This window comes from Candoia aspera, chromosome 1 (assembly GCF_035149785.1).
Source record: "Candoia aspera isolate rCanAsp1 chromosome 1, rCanAsp1.hap2, whole genome shotgun sequence".
Taxonomy (NCBI): Eukaryota; Metazoa; Chordata; class Lepidosauria; order Squamata; family Boidae; genus Candoia; species Candoia aspera.
Window position 1 is genome coordinate 55254567 of NC_086153.1, and position 23799 is coordinate 55278365.

Below are 23799 nucleotides of genomic sequence, written 5' to 3' on the forward strand. Positions count from 1 at the left end.
ATACTTTGGCTGTCACAATTGTCCAGCATGTATCAGCAATGGTACATTTAGAAAAGTACCTTCACCTTTTCTAAAACCAACTTGAGCATCTGGCATTTATTTTTTCATGGTGGGACTCTAATCTGCATTGGATGATCCTAAGAATTATTTCGCTAGTATGTGTAATTAAGTATATTGTACCATTGTTTGTACACTCTGTTTAAGTCTTGTTTCTTGCTATATAGACTGACCTCTTTCAATCTGTTGGCTTTTAAGTCATTCTCCAGATTTATTGCTTCTTCTATTACTTGCCATATTTCTGTAGATATATCATCAATTGCTGTAGCTTTCTGACTGGGCGATGTCCGGAGAGCTGATCTAACTTCATTTTCTAGTATTAGAGGTTCTTACATCTTCTAAAATATCTTGGATTTTGAGATCTTTATTGTACAGAATTTCAATATATTCCTTCAATTTTTATTTAACATTACACTTAGAGCACACAAAATGTATTGCAGAGATATAATGTTAGATACACTATTCAATTTATTCTAATTTGGCTTTAAAACAATTTATTGCAGACCAGTGCCAAAAAAAAAACCCTTCTCTTTTGAAAAAAATAAAAAAGCATTATATTTAGTACTTTGTAGACTGAAGACACACATAGGGATTAAATGCTACTTTTACAAAGCCTGTGGTGAAAATTGGACGTCTCTTTGATCCCTGGTGGGAAAGCTTATCCAAGAATATGCTTGGAGATGACAAAATGGCCATGTGCCCAGACCTCTCCAAGGCTCACCCAGAGGTCCTTAGAGGTTGTCCTTGGAAACATAAGATTCATGTAAACCGAAGAGTATTTTTGGAGTGAATGGACCTTCCTAATTGTGTTATGCGAAGATATTTGTGAAGAAACTCACTCATTGTACAAGGATAAATACTAGCAGAGCCACAGTTATTCACCCTGGATTTTAGAAAACCCCTGGCTCAGAGTTCCTATGAAGAACATCAGACCTTCTTGCCCTTCCCCAACCTTGTAGTCATGTTGGAACTCAAGACTGACACATGCTGAAATATTGTAGGACTAGAATTACATGCTGTTTAAAGAATCTTCAAATTGGAGTCCTAAAGCATTGAGGCAGCAGGGAGTCTGATCTGGCATAATTCCTATTTGACAAACACTCTTTGGTATTGTTCTCATTACATGTTTGGCCATGGGAGGGATTTTCACAAAAGCAGTAGCCAATCAATCTCAAAGGGATTTGATCTATCCCCAAATTAACTTCCCTGGTCAGTCACCAGTCACCAGAGGGTTGGCTATCTATAGCAGAAACAGTGTCATCAAAGGGCCCAGTAAAAACAGAAGCTGTAAGGCACTGGAATGTCATCAAGTGTTTATTTATGTATTTTATCAAATTTATACACTACTCATCTCACTATGCAAGTGACTCTGGGTGGCTTACAAATAAAAGCATAAAAAACCATTATAAAAAGTTCAAAAAATACAAAAAAACAAACAAAGTTAAAAGAGAAAAGCTAAAAGGTGGAGAGAACATCCTCAGACCACCAACCACCCCCAAGGCTGCTTACCACTATTGGATTCCCAGCCAGATAGCAGAGCCAGGTCTTAATGCTCTTCCAGAAGACAGAAGAGTGGGGGCCAACCTCACCTCAGGGGGCAAGATCTTTCATAGGGTGGGGGCAACAGCAGAAAAGGCTCTCCTAGACCCCACCAGTCAAAATTCTTAATAACATGCCCTTCCTGCCGAACTGGGTGGGACGGCAGGAATTTAAATTTAAATTAATATTTATTTATTTATTTATTTATGATTAATATCATTATTAAATAAATATTATTCATTTATTATTTATTATTTATTAAATAAATATTTATTATTTATTATATTTATTTATTGTTTAAAATTTAATTTTAATTTTAAAATAAATTTAAATTGCTTCAGTGGTTAAGTTTGATTTTTAAATGACTCTAAAGTGCTGATCTTGATAATTGAGTTATTTCTGGCTTTATGGATAACTGCTGTATTAGAACAGTAGTTTATTTTAATTTTTAATCAGATTATTTTATTTATTTATTTATTTAATTTATTTATTAATCAAATTTATCACCTCTGGGCAGTTTACAATAAGGTTGTATGCTTATTGTAAACATGAGGGCAAATTTTTACTTTTTTTATACTTCATCCATGGTCTTTCCATGGAGGGCATGTCTGTATCATGTGCCATCTCTAAGGAATTTCATATCTGTAGAGTCCAAAGATCCAGACACCAAGAGAAGAATGAGTGACTTAGGCTTCTTCAAACTATGCTTGGAAGATAACTTAGAAGGTTTGCTAAATCCCATTCTATTTTTGAATAGAAACTTTAGAAGATCCAGATCAGGCCAAATGATAATCTAGGGAATTTGGATAAAACTTTGAGATCATACCAGAAGCCCATAAGCAAGTTATGAGCACAATAGTATTTGCACTCTCTGGCTGCCCAGTGACTGGTATTGAGAAGGATGTAGCCTTTGCTAAGATAAATAATAAATAGTTTGTTGTGACTAGTAATTCTCTGGACTATGAAACAAAGCTGTTAGAAAATATGTACACATGTTTGGTTTTGGACTCTAGGATGTTTATTTATTTATTTTTATTTATTTATAAATGTATTCAACACCCATCCCCGCCTCATGGGGGACTCTGGGGGGTTTACAATAAAACAAAATTAAGATTTAAAACCATTCCGATACAGCAATACAATAAAATAAAAATATAATAAAATCTTAAGCGGCAAAGGATTTTAATCAGTCCGTGAGTGTAATAGGCCCCTCAAAATCACTCAGGGCACTAAGTGATCCCCAGGTATAACTATTCCCCCTCCCATTCCAAGCCTGTCTACAAAACCAGGTCTTTAATCTTTTTCGGAAGTCCAGGAGCGAGGGGGCCTGCCTCACCTCTGGGGGGAGGATGTTCCAAAGGGTAGGAGCTACAGCAGAGAAGGCACGCTTCTTGGAACAGCCTGGTGTTGGTAAAAAGGAAGGGAAGGGAAGGGGAAAAAGAAGGAAATTCAGTAGACACATTGTCTGGCAGTCATCCAGGCTACAAAAGCTGTAGTGCCTGATACTATAGGCAAAATGCCAAACTGTCCATTGGATTTCTAGCACAAGGATCTGCTGGAGGCTGGAGCCAAGGTGGGTAGGAAGGAAGAAAAAGATAGAACCCTTACATGCCAGTCTAGAGCCATGAGCATGAGAAAAGATGAAGGCGTTAGCACAATTAATAATCCAGAATGTGTCTAACATCATCAATTGGACCATTTTAATTAAAATGAAATGTTTTTCCTGGCCTTATTTTCAGGTATTTTCTCAATAATCTGTGAGATACTGTACATTGGGCTACAAGGAAGCAGTGCTTTTTCCAGGCCATCTAAGCCTGGAACACATTTGAAAATTATGAAGTAATAGGAAATATAGAAGAATAAATGGGCTCTGTAGTTTCTCTGTATTTTCTTCCCCATCCTAAAAGATAAATGGCATGGTGGAACAGCAGCAAGATGGATATGGAATTGAGCTGGGCTTATTTGACAAGAAATAATGTAACTTTTTTTTTACATTTAATTTGGAAATAAATAAAGATTTTTTAAAATAAATCTTGCCAGTCCCCAACCCCATATTATCAGTTCTGATAGGGATATTATCTTGTCTTTTATAAGCTTTTCTTCTGGTAACATGGTGAATTTTAGTCAAATGGGGGTTATAGTCTGTGTCTCATTTTTTCAGAGGACCAGGTATTTGTAAAAAAAATCAAAACTTTAACATTACAAGGGTAAGAATAGATAATATGGATATTGGTGGCTTCTGTTCCGAAGTATAGAACTTTGTGCTTATTTATAGGATGAAAGTTTTATTTTTTCACATTGTCTACCACTGTTTCATTTTTATAAATACATATATGCACATTTACTAATTATCTCCTTTTCCTTTCCCCTAGCTATCAATTCAAACTTTGTCCCTAAAGATTTTCTTTTCTTCCTCTACTGTTTTACTGTCTCTCTCCTTCACTCTCCTTCATTATAATCTCCCCTGATCCCTTCCTTATAAGGAAATGCACACTTAACTTTTTACTTCCCTAACATTCAAACAACTATCTACCATTTGATCACAACATTCATCTAGGGCAATAACAAGTTAGGGTGCTGGAAATTCAGTGGAAACCTGTCCCCTAAATTTGAAGAAAGGCAGACTCACCTAAAGCACTTTTTTAAAGTATGAGTCAAATGTGATGGATAGTCAGAGGTCCATGAATCAACACTGGAAGTTTTCTCCACTATTTGTGAAGCAGGTGGATGGAGCGGAGTTCAGAATCTTACAGAGGGAAAGTTTGGATCTTTTCTAATTCATCAGTCCCCAAATGGCAGCCTCCTCAGGTGGTCCTAGCAGCAGGGAAAAAAAGAAGGGCCTGTTGCCTATTGCCCCCTCATAATGAAATCATAGCAAGAATACCACAAGAATCAGTACAAATCTATTGCAAATTCAACCAAAAAGCTCCTCTTCTTTAAAATAATTTCTACTGCAAATTCTCTTTCATCACACTGAATGAGAACTAGTAGAAATAAAGGCTGGAAATTTTCCTCTGCCTGGCACTAGAGAATATGAAAGCACTGTTTTTTTTCCTTTAGTTCATAATACCTCATCTGAGTATTTGGATTACAGGAAGAAGGCAGCAATGATACAGAAAGATGCTGGGGGTGGACGATCACTTGAGTGACAAAGGCAAAGGCATCATTTCACACTGTGTGAAATAAACCTAGAGAAATAGACAAGATAAATGATAGACGATATAGTGCTGGATGTTGGGCGCCTCAGGTTGGATGGCACTCAACATGCTATTGAGGAAGAACTGAGGATTTTTCAGAGTACTAATGGTGTTTATGACATGGCTAAATTAAATGGCCTTTAGGTTATTTGCTGATGTGCCATGCAGGAAAAGAAAATTGAGAACTGCAAAGACTAAATTCACAGTAGGAACATGGAACGTAAGAATCATGAACATGGGAAAGCTCAACACAGAGATGAAATGAAACAACTATATATTGACATCATTGGATCAGCAAATTAAAATGGACTGGAATTGGACACTCAGAAGATCATACTGTTTACTACATATGACATAAAAAACAAAGATAGAACATTGCTCATCACCAGGAAAGATATAGCAAAGGCAATACTTGGGTACAATGCATTCAGTAATAAGCCTTTATATTATGGTTACCCAAGTTTATGCTCCAACCAGTAATGCAGAAAAACAGGAGGTTGATAACTTTTATGGTCAAGTGCAGTCTGAAATTGACATAACTCGCAAGCAAGATGTGCTGCTTGTAGATGGACACTGGACTGCCAAGGTTGGAAAGAAGGAAAATGTATTTGGACTCAGGAACTGAACATGTATTGTCTAAGGAACAGAAAGGAAGCAGAAGAATGACTTATCAGTTTCTGCTAATCCAATTGATTTCTTAATTGCTTAAACATTTTTCAAACAATCAAAATGATGCCTATGTACATGGATAGCCCAAGATCAAGCACACAGAAATAAAATTGACTATATAATTGGTACAAGGAAGTGGAAGAACTCAGTTATAATAGCAAAGATTTAGCCAGAGGCTGACTGTGAAACAGATAATAAAATGCTCATGTGAAAGTTGCAAGTCAAGCTAAAGCAGAAGAATAAAGCCAACCAGTTTCCATGATACAATCTTTATACACCATTTTCAAAGAGAATATCATCAACTGATTTGAAGTCCTGAACCTCATTGATAGAGAACTAGTGGAACTACGGAATGGAATCAAAGAAGCTGTTATAGATGAATGTGAAAAGAGACTGCCAAAGACCAAGAAAGAGAAGAAACTAAAGGGTTGTCAGAACAAATGGTAGAAATTGCCAAGAGAAAAGGAAAAGCCAAAGCCAAGAATGACAAAAATCTCAGGAAGGAACTAAACAAAGGATTTTAGAGAGCTGTTAGAATAATATTATAATAACATCTGTAAAGACATTGAAGATGGAAACAGACAAGGAAAATTTTCCAAAAGATCTCCAAACTCAGAAGAAGTTTTCAACTTTGAACCTGTACGCTAAATGATGCCGACGGATAGACAGTAACACATTCAAAGATCAAACAGAGACGGAAGGAGTATACTGAAATTCTGTACAGTAGGGATGTCAACATCCAGGATACCTTAGAAAATACTCCCTATTAATAAGGTCTTCTACAAGATGAAGATAGATAGCTCTCCGGTCATTGCCAAACCAGGCTACAGGAACTGATGGAATATCTACAGAAATATGGCAAGCAACAAAAGAATCAATAAATATTTTAACCAAACTATACCAGCAAATCTGGAGACTGACACAGTGGTCAATAGATTGGAAGAGGTCAGACTATATACCAATCCCAAAGAAAGGAGACTTAAACAGACTGTGCAAATTATGGCACAATATCCTTTATTTCACAATGTAGCAAAATAATGCTTAGGATCATCTGATGCAGATCAGAGCTCTACATGACAGGAGATGCCTTCAAAATGGTTTTAGAAAAGGCCAAGGAAGAATAGTCATTATTGGTGAAGCATGCTGGATAATTGAGAGAGCCAAAGAATGCCAAAAAGAAGTTACTATGTGCCTCATTGACTATAGAAAGGCCTTCAGCTGTGTCAGCCATGTCAAGCTGTGAAATATCTTTAGGAAAATGGGAATCCCTGAATATATCATTATGCAAAACCTATACATACAGAAGCCATAATCCAGATCAAATATGTTGAAACAGAATGACATTAGGTCAGCAAAGGAATGAGACAAGGCTTTACACTGTTTCCTGATTTATTCAACCTATATGGTGAAAATATATTGAGGAACGTTGTACTGGAAGATGAACATGATTTAAAATTAGAGGAAGAAGCATTAAGAACCTGCCCTATGCTGAAAACACTATAGGCAGTCTTCGTTTAGCAACCACAATTTGGACTGGCAAATTGGTCGTTAAGTGGGAAATCACGTAACTGTGACTGTGCTTATGATTTTACTTCAGCTTTCCATTTTCCCCATACCCCTGTCTTTTGGAGTGCTCACTCTGGCACTGAGATAATTGGGAAGAAGGGAATTAATTTTTTTATTTACATTCATTGGAGAGGAAGGAATTACAAGAAAGTAAGCAGGCACACAGTGGGGAATACACATTGAAAGGCTTGTGCTAGGTGTATTCCCCATTGTGTGCCTGTTTACTCTCTTGTAATCTCTTCTTCTCCAGCCTTTCTGCTCTGAGAGAGGGAAAAAAGAAAAAAAAAACAGGTCAGGCACAGGACAATACATACTGACTGTAATGGTGATCATGTGACTGAGGGACACTGCAAAGGTTGTAAATGCATGCCTTGGTTACAAAGTTATTTTTTTCAGCGCTGTCATAATTTCAAACAGTCACTGCACAAGGCAGTCAGTAAGTGAGGTCGATTTGTAGTCTAGCTGCTGAAAATGCAAATAATCTAGAAGCGGTAGTAATGAGACTCAAAAGCACAGTGAAAAAATGGGACTATAATTAATACAAAGAAAACCATTATGGAAAAAAATAATAAAATTTCTATCAAGTCACAATCTGAGGGAAATTGGCAGAAAATGTTCTGTAGATGATATATCACTCCATCAATGATAGCCAAGATTGACAAATTATACAAGAACAAATGTTGGAAATGCCATAATAAAAAAGGAACATTTTATCATATCTGGTGGTCATTCAAAAAGACTCAAATGTAGAAATACACCAGAAAGAAAAACACCTAAGCATCCAGAAAATTCTGAGAATAAAATTTGAATTGGAACCACAAATGTCTTTATTAAGTATGTCCCCAGAGAGTACAAAAGAAAAACATCAGAACTTAATAGGATATATACTGACAGCGGCAAGAATCAATCTAGCACAGCATTGGAAAAGAGAATAGAAGATTGGGAGACCAAAACTGGAGGATGTGCGGCAATGGAAAAATTGACTGTGTATATATCCATAACTGAAACCTAACGAAATTCAGTCAGGAATGGTTCCCTTATATAGAACATATTACATGGCAAGGCAAGCTAAGACATTGTTTTTGAAGAAAAAGAGACACTGTTTTTAAAAGATAATTAAAATGACTTAGAAGTGAGCAATAATCATAGATATTTAAAGCATAGCATAAAAATATTTAAGTAGTAGTTAGTGATAAGGGCAAAAAAAGAAGAGAGAAAAGGAAAAAATAAAGGGAGCCTACTTGAATGCTTTTTTTAAAGTTTTTTTTATCCCGCTTTTATTATTTTTATAAATAACTCAAGGTGGCAAACATACCTAATACTCCTTCCTTCTCCTATTTTCCCCACAACCACCACCCTGTGAGGTGAGTTGGGCTGAGAGTGGCTGGCCCAAGGTCACCCAGCCGGCTTTCATGCCTAGGGCGGGACCAAAACTCTCAGTCCCCTGGTTTCTAGCCCATTGCCTTAACCACTAGACCAAACTAGCTCTTTTCCTAAAATGTTCTTTTAATATTTTTATGTCTTTATTTTTTATTTTAATTACTATATCAAATCATATCCTTTGAATTTATATTTTAACCTTAGGCAACAGTAATATTAACAATAAAAACAACAAAAGATAAATAACAACATAGGTGAGTTAGGGATTACAATGTTATATACGTATTTTTATGTATGTATATGTATATGTATTTCTTTTTTCTTTTCCTGTTGTTTTTTAAGTAATTAAAAAGAAAACCAAACTAATGACAGCAACCAGACTTAGAATTAAGAATGAAATTCATTCATTCACTCACTCACTCACTCATTCAAATTTGTTATAGCTGTCCAACTCCAATGGACTCTGGGCAGCATACGAAACCCAAAAAATTCATAAAAACAGATAAAACATAAAACCATACAGACAGCCCAGACTAAAATGATCCTAAAAGCAACACAAAACAAACAAAACAAGCCACCAGATGCAATATATTGAAGATAGTGAGTGGTGGATTTTTTTTTAATGCCTTCAAGTTAGTCTTCACTCCTGGTGACTTCCTGGACAAATCCCTGCAGTTTTCTTGGCAGTATTTTCAGAAGTAGTTTGCCACTGCCTTCTTCCTAGGGCTGAGAGGAAGTGACTGGCCAAAAGTCACTAAGCTAGCTTTGTGCCTAAAGCAAGACTAGATGGGTTCTGCTTTTTAGGACTGACTGTTGAAACTGGGAGATTGTGAGTTCTAGTCTTGCTTTAGGCTCAAAGCCACCTGGGTGACCTTGGGCCAGTCATTCACTCTCAGCAGGAATCAACATACACACATACACAAACACAAAAGTAAAGTAATATGCCACAGACTAGCACTTAATAGAGTAGCAATGAAGGCCCTGGGAAAGATATTCAAATGCCTTGATGAGTCTACACCTACAAAGATCAGAATTGCACTGGCAATAATTTTCCTTGTTATACCCTTTGTTATAACTTTTGAAAGCAAAAGTTGGATTTTGAAGAAGCAGTATAGAAAGAATATTGGTGCTTTTGAACTTTGATGCTGGAGAAGACTCTTGAGAATACCATGGATAGGAAAGAAAACAAACAGATGAAACATTCAGAGTTCTCATTTGTGACAGAGATTATCAGGCTCAAATCATCATAGTTCGGACATGTTATGCAAAGACCTAGCTCCCCTGAGAAGTCCATAATGGTAGGAAGGGTGGTAGGAAAATGAAAAAGAGGACAACTATCAGCAAAGTGGATGGATACATTTATAGTGGTGATGATGCACTGTTGGGAGATCTGAAAGGCAAGGGACAAATCATCCTGGAGAAGGCCCTTCAATATGGTTGCTTAATGACACATAATCAATCAATCCCTCTCCCAATGGCTAATTATAAAAAAGGAATAATGTGGCATCTTTTGCATTATCCCTAGTTGAGCTCTTAAGGTTCTCCCACATGTAGAAAGACTTAGTATTACCCAAATTGTTTTGTATACCATTTTTGAACTGAAATCTACATGGCAACATGTAGAGGAGTTGGAAATTTGAAATATTAACTGGTTCCAATTCACATATTTGTCTACAAAGGGAGAATTATATAAATTGGTTAAAAAATGCAATTCTCCAATATCATTAAACTTAACAAAATACTAGAGCAGCAACTGGCTTGCAGAAGTAAGCAGGTTTACCTCTTTCACCCAGCCTCATTGATTGAAATGGAATCTCTCCAATTAATCAGCTAAACTGATCCAATGGATTGAAGGTGGCAGCCCCATTTATAAGCACACCTCCCTTTTTAAAACAATGTTCCTGTGTTTTTCAAATTCTATGACAGTGAAAAAGTACTTCAGAGGAGCCATGTTATACTATCTTTGATTGAAAGAGCAAAAAAAAAAAAGCCAGGTATTATCCTGAAACCATGTAATTAGAGCTTTGTGCTATTTATTTTCCACCCCATAGTGACAACATCTAGTATTTATTTCTCTCTCTCTCATGCTAATCAGCGAAGAAGCATGTAACCCTGCTCATCTTTTACCTTTTTGATATTCATATAAGAGAACTCTTGAATTTCAAAAAGATAGTAGGTATTTGAGAGAAAAATGTGAAAGCTGCCTAGTAATCAGTGCTCATTTATAGATATTCTTGGCACAATCTCCCTCTCCTTCACAGTTAGTCATTCTTGGTGTTAGAGTGTTTCATTTCATTTTCCCTCCTCCTTCTCTTGCTCTCCCCTTGATTTTAGTATCTGTTACCTTTGACCCTTGGAGCATTTTAGGTTATTGATGCTTGGGCCTAATGTGTTGCCATGGAGATACATTAGTTTCATAAATAATCACATACAAAATTGCTTGTCTCTATTAGCAGATTAAAGATGCAGGACATGATCCACAAAGATACTCTTCTAGCAAAGCTTGGTTAATTCAGTGGGTTTTTCCTAATTGTTTTCAGATACTTCAGTTATAGATGTGCATTCATATGGACATTCAGATCAAAATGATTTATTGTTAAGAATTTTCTTCAAATAAAAGATATTTGTAAAAAATATGAAAAAAGCTTGCAAAAAGCTGTTTTTTGCTACATTTGTTTTATACAGGGAAAACAACAGTATCAAGTATGCAGATTCTTGGCTCCATCAAACCAAATTAATGTTCCTGCCTACACATGCTCATAGTATATAACTGGAAAATAGGAACAGAATTTATTGTTTATAGAACGTTTGACAGTAGAAGTATGCAGTAAAGAAGATGAGGGACAATCCTGGTGCTACATTTCAGCTCATGCCTCTCTCTGTGGCCCTCCTAGAGTCTTTGAATATGTCTGCCCAGAAATTATTTTTTCTTTTTCTGAGTTTGAATGATATGTGTCATTAGGAAGATCTGCATGCAGGGATAGCCAGGGCAGGACACCTTCTGGCAGGAGGGTGTGCTTCCCTCCTAGAAACTTCCATTTTATCTTAGGAGCCATGTAGGAGCCTAGGTTGTAAAAAGACATGTTAGAGACATTGTTTCTTACAAGATGGCTTATGAATTGTTCTTTTCGTGCACCTTGTCTGGCCCAACTAAGAAGGCCTGATGAATTCTCTTTTTCTAATATGTATCCTGACATCTTTGGGGAGATTGATGGTCACATTCTTCAAAACGTTCCCTTTCTAATATCTTGGGTTTAGCCAACAAATCAGAAACTTACCTGATAGCTGACTCCACCTTCCTAACAATCCTGCAGTTTATTCTGTGATAAAGATGCTGACTATTTTTCACCAGTTATAAAGATTAAATAGGAGAGGCTTCTTTTTGGAAACCAATAAAAATTCTGTCCGTTCACAAAATAGTTCAGTGTTAGGCACTTTAGGGGGCATTGTTGTCCTTTAAGTAAAAAAAAAAGGAAGGGTTGTCACAGCATCATCCCTAAAGCCTTGCTTGGCATCTCCTTTTAATTTATAAGTACAATGGTAGGATCAAAATCTATATTTAATTTACTTTGATCTTGTTGGCAAATCAGTAGGTTTTTTTTCTTAAAATACATTCACAATTCTCATTCTTCATACACAGAGACACCCCACTACAGTCTATGATGCTGAGGGGGTAGGCAGATAGTAGTGAAGAGCCATGCGTACATTGGAGCTCTTTGGATTCCAATGCTTTTTTTCCCAAGGTAGAGTTTGACTCCACCGTTGCTTCCCTATCTCCTGACCCAATGTTGGAGGAATATACTGTTGTATCAGTGTGCTTCCTTAGTTTTATGGCATTTTCTATAGTGCAACTTTGGACTGGTAAAGAGTTTCTAAATATTAAGAATGGATGTGGTGGGTACACTGCAAAACTCAATGGACGATTTTGAGCAAAAACTTTCTCACGGCTCGTAAAATGAGGAGAGACCCTCACGTTGAGTTCCAGAGCAGGAGTGGGTGATGTGCAACCAACATGCAACTCTCAGCCCATTTTATATCCCCTATAGCCCTCCCAGAATGCATAGCCAACATTTGGCAGCAAAACAGGTAATTTGGAGTATACAATTTGTTGCTGTTTTTGGCCCTTTAAAGATTGAAAATAGGCATTTTAAGCCCAAAATTAAACACAACTTTTTCAACTGTGAAACCTCCCACCACTACCACTCCTGAAAAGAAAGAAGGGTATGCTCAATCCTATTTTCTGGTAGGCTGTCATAACATTGGGCATTCCCTTGGCAACCCTCAGAAAAAATAATAGTTTTTGTAAAGGGCAGATCCTGACTGAAAAATGTCACCTAATCCATCCTAGGGGGGAAAAAAAAACAGGGGGGGGGTAATTTTATTTATTATATATATTTATTATATATATTTATTTATTATCTCAATTAATCTAGAGGCAGCATCCATTGTTATCCACTCAAAAATGTGCACAAGAAAGCATGATATTTGGAAAAGTTGCCTTCCAAAAAAAGATGGTTATAGATGGTTGTTGTACTATAACCAGAAGCTATATACTGGAGTAATTGTACCAAAAAACTACTTCTGGAAAATGTGTTCAAAGAATCATATTAGGGCAAGTTTGGGACAAACAGGAAAGTTGTAAAAGACAGCAGATGGAAATATAGTACATAAAACGTGACAAAATGAAATAATACCTAAAGCCCTGAAACTCTGACAAAAACTATATTTTGGGTCATCTGAACACCGTTGCCCAGGAGTAGAACTGCATAGGAAAAAAAAATAACCCATCTCTTTTATATTTCATACGTGTTCATATTTACTTCTGGTGTGTACTGTTTCTGTGTGGATTTTTAAGACAATGTATGCTGCTTAACCAAAAGTTCAAACTGAAATTTTAAAATGTTAAACTGTTTAGCAGATAATTTGATGTGTGGATTTTTACAAAAAACTATTTAAAAGCAACTTTAAGCTCCTTGGAGCAGCTAGAAAATACATTGCTTGCTGTGCAGGTTGAAAATACATGTGAAAACATTTCAAGAAGCAACTGTAGGTAATTATATTCTGTTCCTTCCTGGATAATTGCATGAGGGTATTATATGAAGGATGAAAGAAGATGTCTACTTCTGTCATAACATAGGATAACACACGATAATAAGTAATTTGGCACTTTTTATGTAGAATTTAAACATTTTCATCCCATATAGACATATGTCACCCTTTCTGGCTACTCTCCAATAGCTTGACCTATAGACAGAGACTGAAGAAAAGGCAAATCTCACTCCACTTCATATACTGTAAGTAGTCACCATGTTCTGTTGAAAGATTAATAGTATCATGGGCTAATCCATGGGTACCTGTCCAAGAGCAGGAGCCAACCAGTCAGGATTACTAAAAAAAACTGTGGTCCAAACAAAAGTCAACCCAGTCTGAGTATTGGTGACTGAGAAATAATTTTGGGAGAGGACTTTATGCCTGCTTTGGGGCTTCTCATAAGCACTACACAGAAAATCACTTGGAAAACAATGCTAAATAGGCTTTCGGCCTGATCCCGCAAGACTTTTTTAGATCCACAAAACTTTGTTACCATCGTACATCAGAATCAAAGGTACAGAGGTACTTTACTTCCTGTAAAGTAACCTGCATAAAATTCTTCTGATTAACTGGCAGTTTTTTTTTCCAAGGGAGCTGAAATAGTCTTTGTCTTAGATCAGGATAAAATACACAGTGTAGAAAAACACGTTATGCAGTTCTGGCTGATCCACTTGGAGAAAGTCTCTGCAATAATGTAGTTTAGTTGAATGTTTAAGTCTTATTTGCTAATTAGAGATTTCCAGTGAGTCACCTGATTTGTTTCTTAGTAACTTCCAATTATTTTCATTTTCCCACCATGCAAACTTTATACAACACCAAGATAAAAGGAAATTGTTACTAATACAATTATGTTGGTTTATTACATGTTTTTCTTGCTGTTTTTCCTGCTCCCCCCCCTAGATTTTGGTTTCTAGGCAATTGGTGCCTGTTAAATCTTCTACCAAGCATGATATTACTTCCCTATCTCCCTGTTCTGACATAACTCCATTGCAGTAATTTGCTGAACTCAGCTCCTGCCTTTAGCTTTTAAAAAAAATAAAAAGCCATCAGAACCAACAAACCTATTAATAATAATAATTAAAAGAGAAGTTGACAAGTGGGAACAGCACATCTAAATCTTACTCTGGGTTTGGGAATGAGAGAAATAAATAAATGTGAGCTTGGAATGAAAGAAGGGGAAAGCAATATTTACAGTTCTCTTTAATAGGTCACTTAAAGATGGGATGCTACACTGAATAATCCTATTGAAAATAATGTTGTTAAAGTTCTCCTCTCCTCACCCAAAGTAGATCAGTGTTGTCCTGTTCTTGATGATCCATCTGTGGTACAGGAAGAGTGAGTTAAACAGGTAGAGATGACTTCCTAGATTTGAATTCTAGATGGGAACCAAAGGGATTACAATTCCACATAGAGTTTGGCACATTTAAGAGCAATGGCTATAAACAGCCTATGCTTTCTAACATAGATATCATGGAAATATCATCAAGGCGCTGCTATGGTTCCCTGCTGAATGGCAAGGAATTTGGTGGCAAATCTAGGATGCCTCTTTGAGAAATGTGAAGAATTCCATAACAAGCAAATAAATGTTCAGAAGAGTTTCCTCCAAGGCCAGAGTGCCCACATTTAATTTTGTATTTACAACAGCAGAATAAGTCCCCTGAGCACAACTGAATTTGATTTAGAGAAAATAGGCATAGGATTCTTTCTTGGATTCCTTGACTGAATTTGCACATTGCACTAAACCATGGTTTGTTGAATCACAATTTGAATAAACCATAATTAATTTGATTTGTACTATCTGCTAAGCCACATATCATGGGTTAGAAACCACAGTAGCTAAGTTCACAAATTATACTAAGACAAAATTAAAAAATCCATGGGTGAAATACAATCAGCTCAAGGATCCAGATAGGTGTGTAGCCTTACCAAGTGCTTTAGGGTATGAGATTAGGATATGTTTAGTTGCAGAGAATCTACCATACTAGGATAACGTTGCAAGTCACAGGTGTGAATTCAAAGTGCCATGCTGTGAATTTTGTTTTACCCTTGACTCAGTGGGAGTTTTTCCTTATTTCCTTCAGTGACATTCAAAATGTTTAAGTGTATCCAGGGGTGGTTACTTTCTTTGGATGTTTCTAGGGAGCTTGCATAATTTGAATGCTTTGGAAATAGCTAGTTTTCAGTTTTCTAGCTCACTTTTTAAATTCTAATGGTGATGAAAAACATTTATACCTTGCTTTTTCAATAAATGTCTGACAAAATGTAAGATATTATTGTATATCCATCTATTTACTCTCTTAGTGGCATATAACTTAGAAAGCTAGGGCCAGCTGACAAATGGGAGCTGGTTGTTTATGAGATCTTTATGTATTTTGTGTAGGTAAGGGGAAAACTCAAGAATGAAACAGGTTCATCCTGTAGTATAATGGAAATGTTTTTTGGGAAATAAAGACATATGGTATTTCTTAGTCTCTATTACACTAAAAGTACCCAAAGTACTGTACATTTTTTAAATAGTTAAATGATAAAAACGTCAATATAATGCAATCAGAATAATATACCTGGAAATATACCGAGCCTGAAAAGGCTTAACACCATTGAAAGAAACATACAGCAGCAATTTTCAATTAAATTTCTCCAGTAGACTTAGTCTCAGCCCTCAGGAAAAGATGTAGGAAAGCGTTTACTGTTAACAGAAATTGGTCAGGAAGAATACCTAGTGAGTTTTCTTTTTCTTTTTAAACATTTCTACAAGATACAGTACAGATTTATGCAGAATAGTTCATACTGTACTGTGTTCTCATTATGGGATGGGTATCAACCCTGCCAACCTAGCAGTTCGAAAACATGCAAATGTGAGTAGATTAATAGGTACTGCTTCGGCGGGCAGGTAACGGCGTTCCGTTTAGTCATGCCGGCCACAAGACCATGGAGCTGTCTATGGACAAACGCCAGCTCTTCGGCTTTGAAACGGAGATGAGCACCGCCCCCTAGAGTCGGACACGACTGGACTTAAAGTCAAGGGAAACCTTTACCTTTTATCAATAGATACTGTGAATGTGTGGGCCTGGTTTCTGTTGTTATATTGGCAAGGTTGTATTCTAAGTTGGTGTGTATATACATTTGTATAGCTGGATTCACATATAATATTAGGTCATAATGTTGCTTCTTTTGTCTTTGATTTAACTTGCAGGATGAACCCAGTCATAGGTTCTAAATCACAATTTCTATCTAATCAAAGCATGACTTTTTCAACAATCTGATTTAAATCATAGTTTATTTGTTTGCTTGTTTATTTATTTATTTACATGAATTTTAAAAACACCCAACTCTCAGCAACTCTGAGTACTTTACATCATTAAAAGCCAGTACAATAAAGTGATAGAACAAAGAGAAGTGCATCTAGAAAAGAAACTGTCCCAAAGAAATTCAAATCTTTTAGGGGTTCACCGCCATGCTACCCCTAGATCTTGGACAATAACCAGGTTTTCATTGCCTTCTGGAACATATGGGATGGGGTCCATATGGATCTCTGGAGGAATACCAGTCAAGGGGGCAAGCACCATGACAAAGAAGCCATATTTCCGAGGTCCCACTAGATACTATGGCTGATGGTATCAAAAGCTGCTGAGAGATCGAAGAGCACAAGGATGGATGCATCCCAGCTCTGCTAAAGGTCACTGACAGCATAATCAATGCTAATTCAGTATTATAACCCAGCCTGAAGCCTGACTGAATTGGGTCCAGATAATCTGTTTCATCCAGGGTCCTCTGCAGCTATTGCCCAACCACCTTCTCAACAACCTTCCCTAAAAAACCCCAAGCTCCCTTTGGAATCCAGCAGGATCCATAAGTCACTTGTGGTGGGCCAGTCTAATAGGCCTTATCTTCCTGCAAGGTGGGGTGACACCAGTGAGCCAAAAGGCAATCAGAGACTGATCTGACTATAGCAACAGCTGAGGATAATGTCCTCAACTATCAGATTATTTTGCAACTGTCCTAAGATAACTGCAACTGTCCTGAGAAAACTGCAATTGTCCTGTAAAACCAGATCCAAAGTTAACCTTCAATGATTTGGGACAGGTCCATAGTTGCCACAGAGGCAACAAACTCCTGAGCCCCATATTCAACATCATCTAGAGGCAAATGGAATTGCCCAAGCACTGACAATCTCAGGGTCTCCATAGCCAGCCTGGCACTGGAATCCAGCAGTTCAGACAGGGATGATGCTGTCCAGCAGGGAGGACGGCAACATCCAGCTTCAACCAGAGTCTCATATCTGGTTATCTGCAGCGCAGAGCCTCTGAGAACCTGCAATGACTTACAGATGACAACAGCTACCTCCCTTTACCCTGGGTCTTCAGCTGATGCCAAACCTGAAACCTGGGTAAGTAAATTTCCGAGAGGGGAACTCATCCCTTTGGGCCTAATCAAGTCAGATTATACATGCCATGTATATGTCATGGATGAGGGCAGATTTATTACAGAACAACCTGGCATTCAGAAGCAACAGCCTGAGTCCAGGGCCACCGAGGATCTGATAATACTGAAGGTTGGATGCTGGCCTGCTGGGTATAGCATCCCCAGCATCCCTGAGTGCATCCTCCCATACCTATCCCTGCCTGTTATTGTATCAGTGGTACTGCCTGCCCTCTCCCTCCCTCCAGTTCTTCCCCACCCCTAGCTTTCACCTCCCAGACCAAGACATCCATCTCTCTCATAACCCCACCCCACCCCACAGTCATATACAGTCATACCACTCAACCACTTGCCCCTCACAGCAACACCAAACTCCACCAGCTGTTCCTATTTTTGTCACACAGCAGTTTTATGTGGTGTTAAACTATTTTGACACTTTACCCTTCTCTCTGTTGGCTTACAGACCCCATTCAGAAAGACTATGTTTAAAACCATAGGCAAATGGTTTTTCTCTTGGATTTTATTTATTTATTGGGTTTTATTATAATTGTTTTATGTGATTTTAATGTTTATGTTTTATGGGGAATTTTATTGTAAACCGCCCAGAGTCCCTCTTCTGGGGGAGATGGGCGGTGGCTAAATATGAGTAATAAATAAATAAATAAATAAATATAAATTCCACCCACCGTAGTCCATGTGACAAGGTCCAGTGCCCAGAGTCCAGCACAGGGGGCAATCTGCTAGAGGTGACAGGAGCTCCTAAGTAACTTGGGAAGGCTCCAGATGGATCAAGCATCCTTCAGCTCAGCCGTCCTTCTACCATATGTTTAATGTAATGTATATCCTTTATTTGTGCCCCAGTTCTGTATAAAAGTCATGACCTCACAGTAATAAAGCTGGTGTCATATTTCTTAGATAATAGCCTATCAAACTAGACTCAGATATTACGTTATGGTAAAATCAATGTAAAAGGAGAACTCAGAATTAAATTCAGGTTAGAGTAATGAATTTCATTTTATTTTTCTTTTTATAGTTGTTTAATTCATGTATAAATTCACAGATGTATAAATTCTAACAATGAAATCTGCCTGAAAGCATTAACCAATATCATTAATCAATATAACCCTTCAATACCAATTACATTGATTTTTTTTTAAATAACAGGAGTTGGGTTTTAGTTGAAGCTTTCTTTTTCAGAGTTAATGGCAATCTTTTTCTGTATCATATTTCACCAGTAACCTGCACTTTATATTCCCAGATAGTGAATAATTTGTTTATGTTACATAAAGAGGGGAAATAGCTATCTTCAAAACAACACTCATACTGATACATTTATTTTAAATGCTTGGGCAATCCCATTAGCTAAAAGAAACCAGACTCAGTTTAAATTAGCATGTAATTTAAGTATTCACAATGACAATGACAATGACTGTAGCAACTTATAATTAAAGACATTCTACAAAAATTAGCTTTCCGGAGAAATTGCTTGTCTCTTATTCTGACTAGTTACATAGGTCAGTCTTTAAATAACAATATTTTTGTAAGACATTCCAGATATTATTCCTTTCTTTTGATGGTGACAACCAATGGAATACAAATATTGTTTTCCTTGCAGTGTTGATAGTTTTCCAGGAGCATAGTTTTTACAAACCTTGGCCGTGTTTGCTTGTATTCTTTTGCAAAATGCTGTTGATCTTATTACCCAGAAGTGCAAACTCCTACTTCATGGTTCCATGATCAGAGATTCCTTTTTATTTATGAGGGAGCTTCACACTATAAAGCAGTAAGTGGCTAGCCCACTTCAGCTTAGTTTTTTAATTGATGTAGCATAATCACTGGTTGTGGTGCTTTGAGGGAGTCTTGCACCAGAGTTTCTAAAATTGCAGCCCATCATGGGAATTAGACTTTGTTTCTAAAACACTTACCATCTAAATTGGACCTCAGATGAAACAGTAGAGGAACACCTGCCTCATACTTTGCACTAAGCAGGGAAGCCCCAGGCTTAAGTGCAGCCCCCAGTGCAGCCTCCAGAGGCTCTCCAAAACACTGTTGACACTGGAATTCTAACTTAAGATGGAAATTATTAGTGATCACAAGGAATGATTATATCAATTTTATTTAAGTAGTATAACTTTAAATTTAATTAAATGAAGCTTTTGTTCAGGACCTATATACCTTTAGGTCCTGGCCTATATACCTTTTGGTCCTGGCTCTGATTACTCTTTGGAGTGCAGCATGTGGAAAAAAGTTACATAATCCCTGTGCTTAAAGCCATAGTTTACTTTACTATGGTTTTTGAATATACTATGACAAAATTCATATATCACTCTAAGCCATTGCTTTATTCATGTATGATGCTAAACCATAGGTTTTAACTGTAATTAATAAATCACATTTTGTGAAATTCACTAAAATACTATATACTAGACCCTGATTTTCAAACCATGCTGGCTAGCACGTAGCAAGCATTTTGGTATAATGTTTTGTGTGAACCCAGTCATAATTTTTAATGCTATGTTGTGGCTGAAATCATTCAATACAGTAAGCTTAGTGCAATATACAGCATGTACCTAAGCAATGGGGAAAACAGGTAGTCCTTGTTTAGCGACTGCCTCATTTACCTATCATTCACAGTTACAAGAGTGATGAAAAAGTAACCTTAGGACCAGTTCTTGCATTTATGACCTTTGCTGGTCTGAAAAGCGAAGGAAAGCTGAAGTAAGATCGTAAGCACAATATGGTTTCACTTAGCGACTGCTTTGCTTAACAGCCGAGTTGCTGGTCCCAATTGTGGTCACTGAACAAGGACTGTTTGTAGAGCCAAACTGTGTAAGTAACCAGTCATGTGTGTTTATGATTATTAAAAGTAATCATGCACTTGTATGTACAAGTGGGTCACATGCTAAGACTATCCTATCTGGGCTGCAAAAATATCCAAACGACCACTGGATGGCACTAAAGAGAGTTTTCTTTATCTCACTGCTGCTTTTGAGTGGTCATCTGGAGCCCAGATTGCAGCCCAGTTATGATAGCTCTATCACATGCAGTCATTTGTTGGGGGGAAATTCTCCAGGATTGGTTTCCGTTGACTTGGCAACTCTTGTTGTCAGGATAGCCTTGGAAAGGTAGGCAGGGTATAAGATTCATGTGTGTGTTTATAACTTTTCTACCCAGTCTACCTTTTTGCAAGGAGGGGTTGCCCAAAATTCCAGATCACCTTCCTTTTGGATGAATATAGCTCTAAATATCACATCTTCCTACTTTCCTGGAAAGCACAGAGTGCTTACTTTGTAATGAAACCCTCTAGCTACATGATTGGAGTGTGCCTGCACTCTTCTGTATGTTCAAGTGGCATCTGTGCCCAGGACACAGTGGGAGACTCAACCTGCACTGACAGTTATCCTGTGTGGAAAAGCATGCTGTATGTCTTTGTGTGTGCAGAGGAAAAAATGGCCCTTTCCTCAAAATCCCTACACTAAACAGAGTTTCCTTCCACCCTACACAAGGTACAAAGCTTCAAGATAAACCTGCCTTCCTGCAGTTCAAAATGCTTGCTTAGGATGCAGCTTTGTCCTAATTGTTCTGTCTCACTTTTTTGAGAATGCTTATTTATGTTTATTAGTCACTTCCCCAAGCCAAGTGTATTCTGAGCATGATTTTTCCCAGTTTTGTTTTCCTGCTGAAACTCCATTGGGTATTTTCTTTTATGATTCCTCAGTGTCCTGAACCGAACCCCAGTGCATCTGGTCCATGAAATCCTATTAGTAGATGACTTCAGCGATGATCGTAAGTGAACTTGAAAACAGGAGGGGTTGAGAAGGGGGGAGAGGGGGAGGGAGAGTCCTGTGTGTCTGTGTGCACATGTAGCGGCAGCAACCTTTTGCGAGACTGAAGACTTGATCCTGGAAAGGAGGAGATGTCCCCGTGTATTATAATTTCCCATTTTCCTTGACTTCAAAAATGGCCACGTATTCCTTTCTGTTCCACCACTAGGAGTTAAGTGTACACTATCAAGAGAAAGAAAACACTCACTCACTGACCTCTTGATTGTGTGAACACCTTTGAAAGATGAAAAGAAACCATCAAATAACATTGCTCTCTGTTTGTGTTTCCAAAGCGGATGATTGCCGTTTGCTGATCAAGCTCCCCAAAGTGAAATGCTTACGCAACAGTAAAAGAGAAGGTAAGCATGTGGGGGCCAAGCATACCGAAGGAGCACAAAGAAGGGGAAAAGACAAAATGAAAGCTTTATAGGGAAAATCAAGTGCAATGACTGAGAAATGCTTGGCCTATATACTCTTTTATAACTGACTTGCATACTTTTTATGTGCTCATTCTTCTACTTAAGGTGGAGCTTTGTATGGATGGAAAGCCGGTATCAGTAAAGGAAGTTGAGGCAATTATTTGGAACATATTTCATAGAGATCTTGTCATCCCTATGTATGCCGGTGTGGGTGTGGGTGTGTAACTGTGTTCTCTAAATTATTTTCATACTTTAAAGAACAAAATAGAGCAATCCAATGCATTTTTTTTCAAAGGGAAACCCAAATGTATTCAGTCAGGTTTCCTTTAGTAAAGGTACACAAGACTGCAGCATTCTATAATTTGTAAGTAACTAATGATACATTAGAAAATTGTAAACTCCATTACATTTTAGATCCCTTGTTTACTCATCTGTATTTTACTCTCTTATTCTTTTTACTTGTCTTTATTTCTGTTTGTTTATACTCTTTCTCTAAAATGTCTAATAAAAAAGAAAGGACTACAGCGTTAATGTGGTACTGAATTCGGGATTAAGCTGAACACTTAAAGGGCTTCACATAATCATGACATACACACTTTTGCACAACATTGACCTCTTTGATCAGTACTTTCTCGCGATGAGTAAGGCCTTCGCAAGGGAAATGGACAGCTTTTCCTGAACTGAAATAAAGACACCATCAAGTCATTCCTGTTTCTGACAAGTGCATAAAGTAAGGTAGAATTCTAATTGAACTAATGCTCATTTGCGTGACATAAATACGGCCAGTCCAAATGCTGCCGGTAAAGTTGAGATAAAGGCAGAAGTGACGTTTTTCAAAAATCAGCCACTCAGCTGAATGCCATCAAAATGGCCCAATAGCTGTAATAACTTTTTTAAATGATTCATTGCTGCTTAATAATTCACATTAGTAAAATAAGAATGATAATTCACAATGATCATTCACACATTAACTTTTACTTGCGCATTTAAGTTTGCTTTCACCCTGGAAGTTTGTTGAAGGGTGATGTACAATTTTTTTTCACATTAGTAGATCATAGTAAAGATGTGGATGAAGGCATTGTGGAGAAACAGTACTTGGCAGTGGCAGAGCCATTTTGCCCCTTTGCATTTCCCCTGTCATTAAAATTCTTCCTAGCAACCTGCGACTGAGGTGGGAAAATTGAGAAGACACATGGCTGTTCTCTTGGCTTAAAAGAACTATGGCTGTCAATTAAGGCTTTGCAGGAACCCTCTTCAGGTAGCATGTTCCACTGTAGAATTCAACCTGTAGAGGGTGGTGGGAAGCCCCTGCCCTCTCTGGATCAGAACATCACTCTGTCCCGCTATCCAATGGGGTTCTTCTCAGCAGGTAGCCTTCCTGTATGCATAAAGTTCCAGTTCACAAGAAGACTGAGTGCAAAGTTGCTTTTACAGATTACTGTAAATGTTACCAGGGTAACTTGGGAGGACATGGCTCACCTGCATTGCATGCACTATGAGTTTTAACTTCCTTTTTTGTTTTTTGGTAACACCCAAAAAGGATTAGAGATGGAGAACAATCTACTTGTGGCATAGTTTCCAGCCAACTCAGAAGCTGATGGTGGTCACTTCAAAGTGGCCATTTATGTTCTAGGTTTA

General features: G+C 37.5%; 1 protein-coding gene across 1 annotated transcript in view; it reads left to right on the top strand.

The window, feature by feature from the left end:
- Positions 1–23799, top strand: part of GALNT14 (polypeptide N-acetylgalactosaminyltransferase 14) — a 294843-nt gene that overhangs the window by 214588 nt on the left and 56456 nt on the right. Inside the window, exons 4-5 of the mRNA XM_063304437.1 lie at positions 21637–21704; positions 22036–22101. Coding sequence (XP_063160507.1) covers positions 21637–21704; positions 22036–22101 — 134 coding nt within the window. The remainder of the gene's footprint in view (positions 1–21636; positions 21705–22035; positions 22102–23799) is intronic.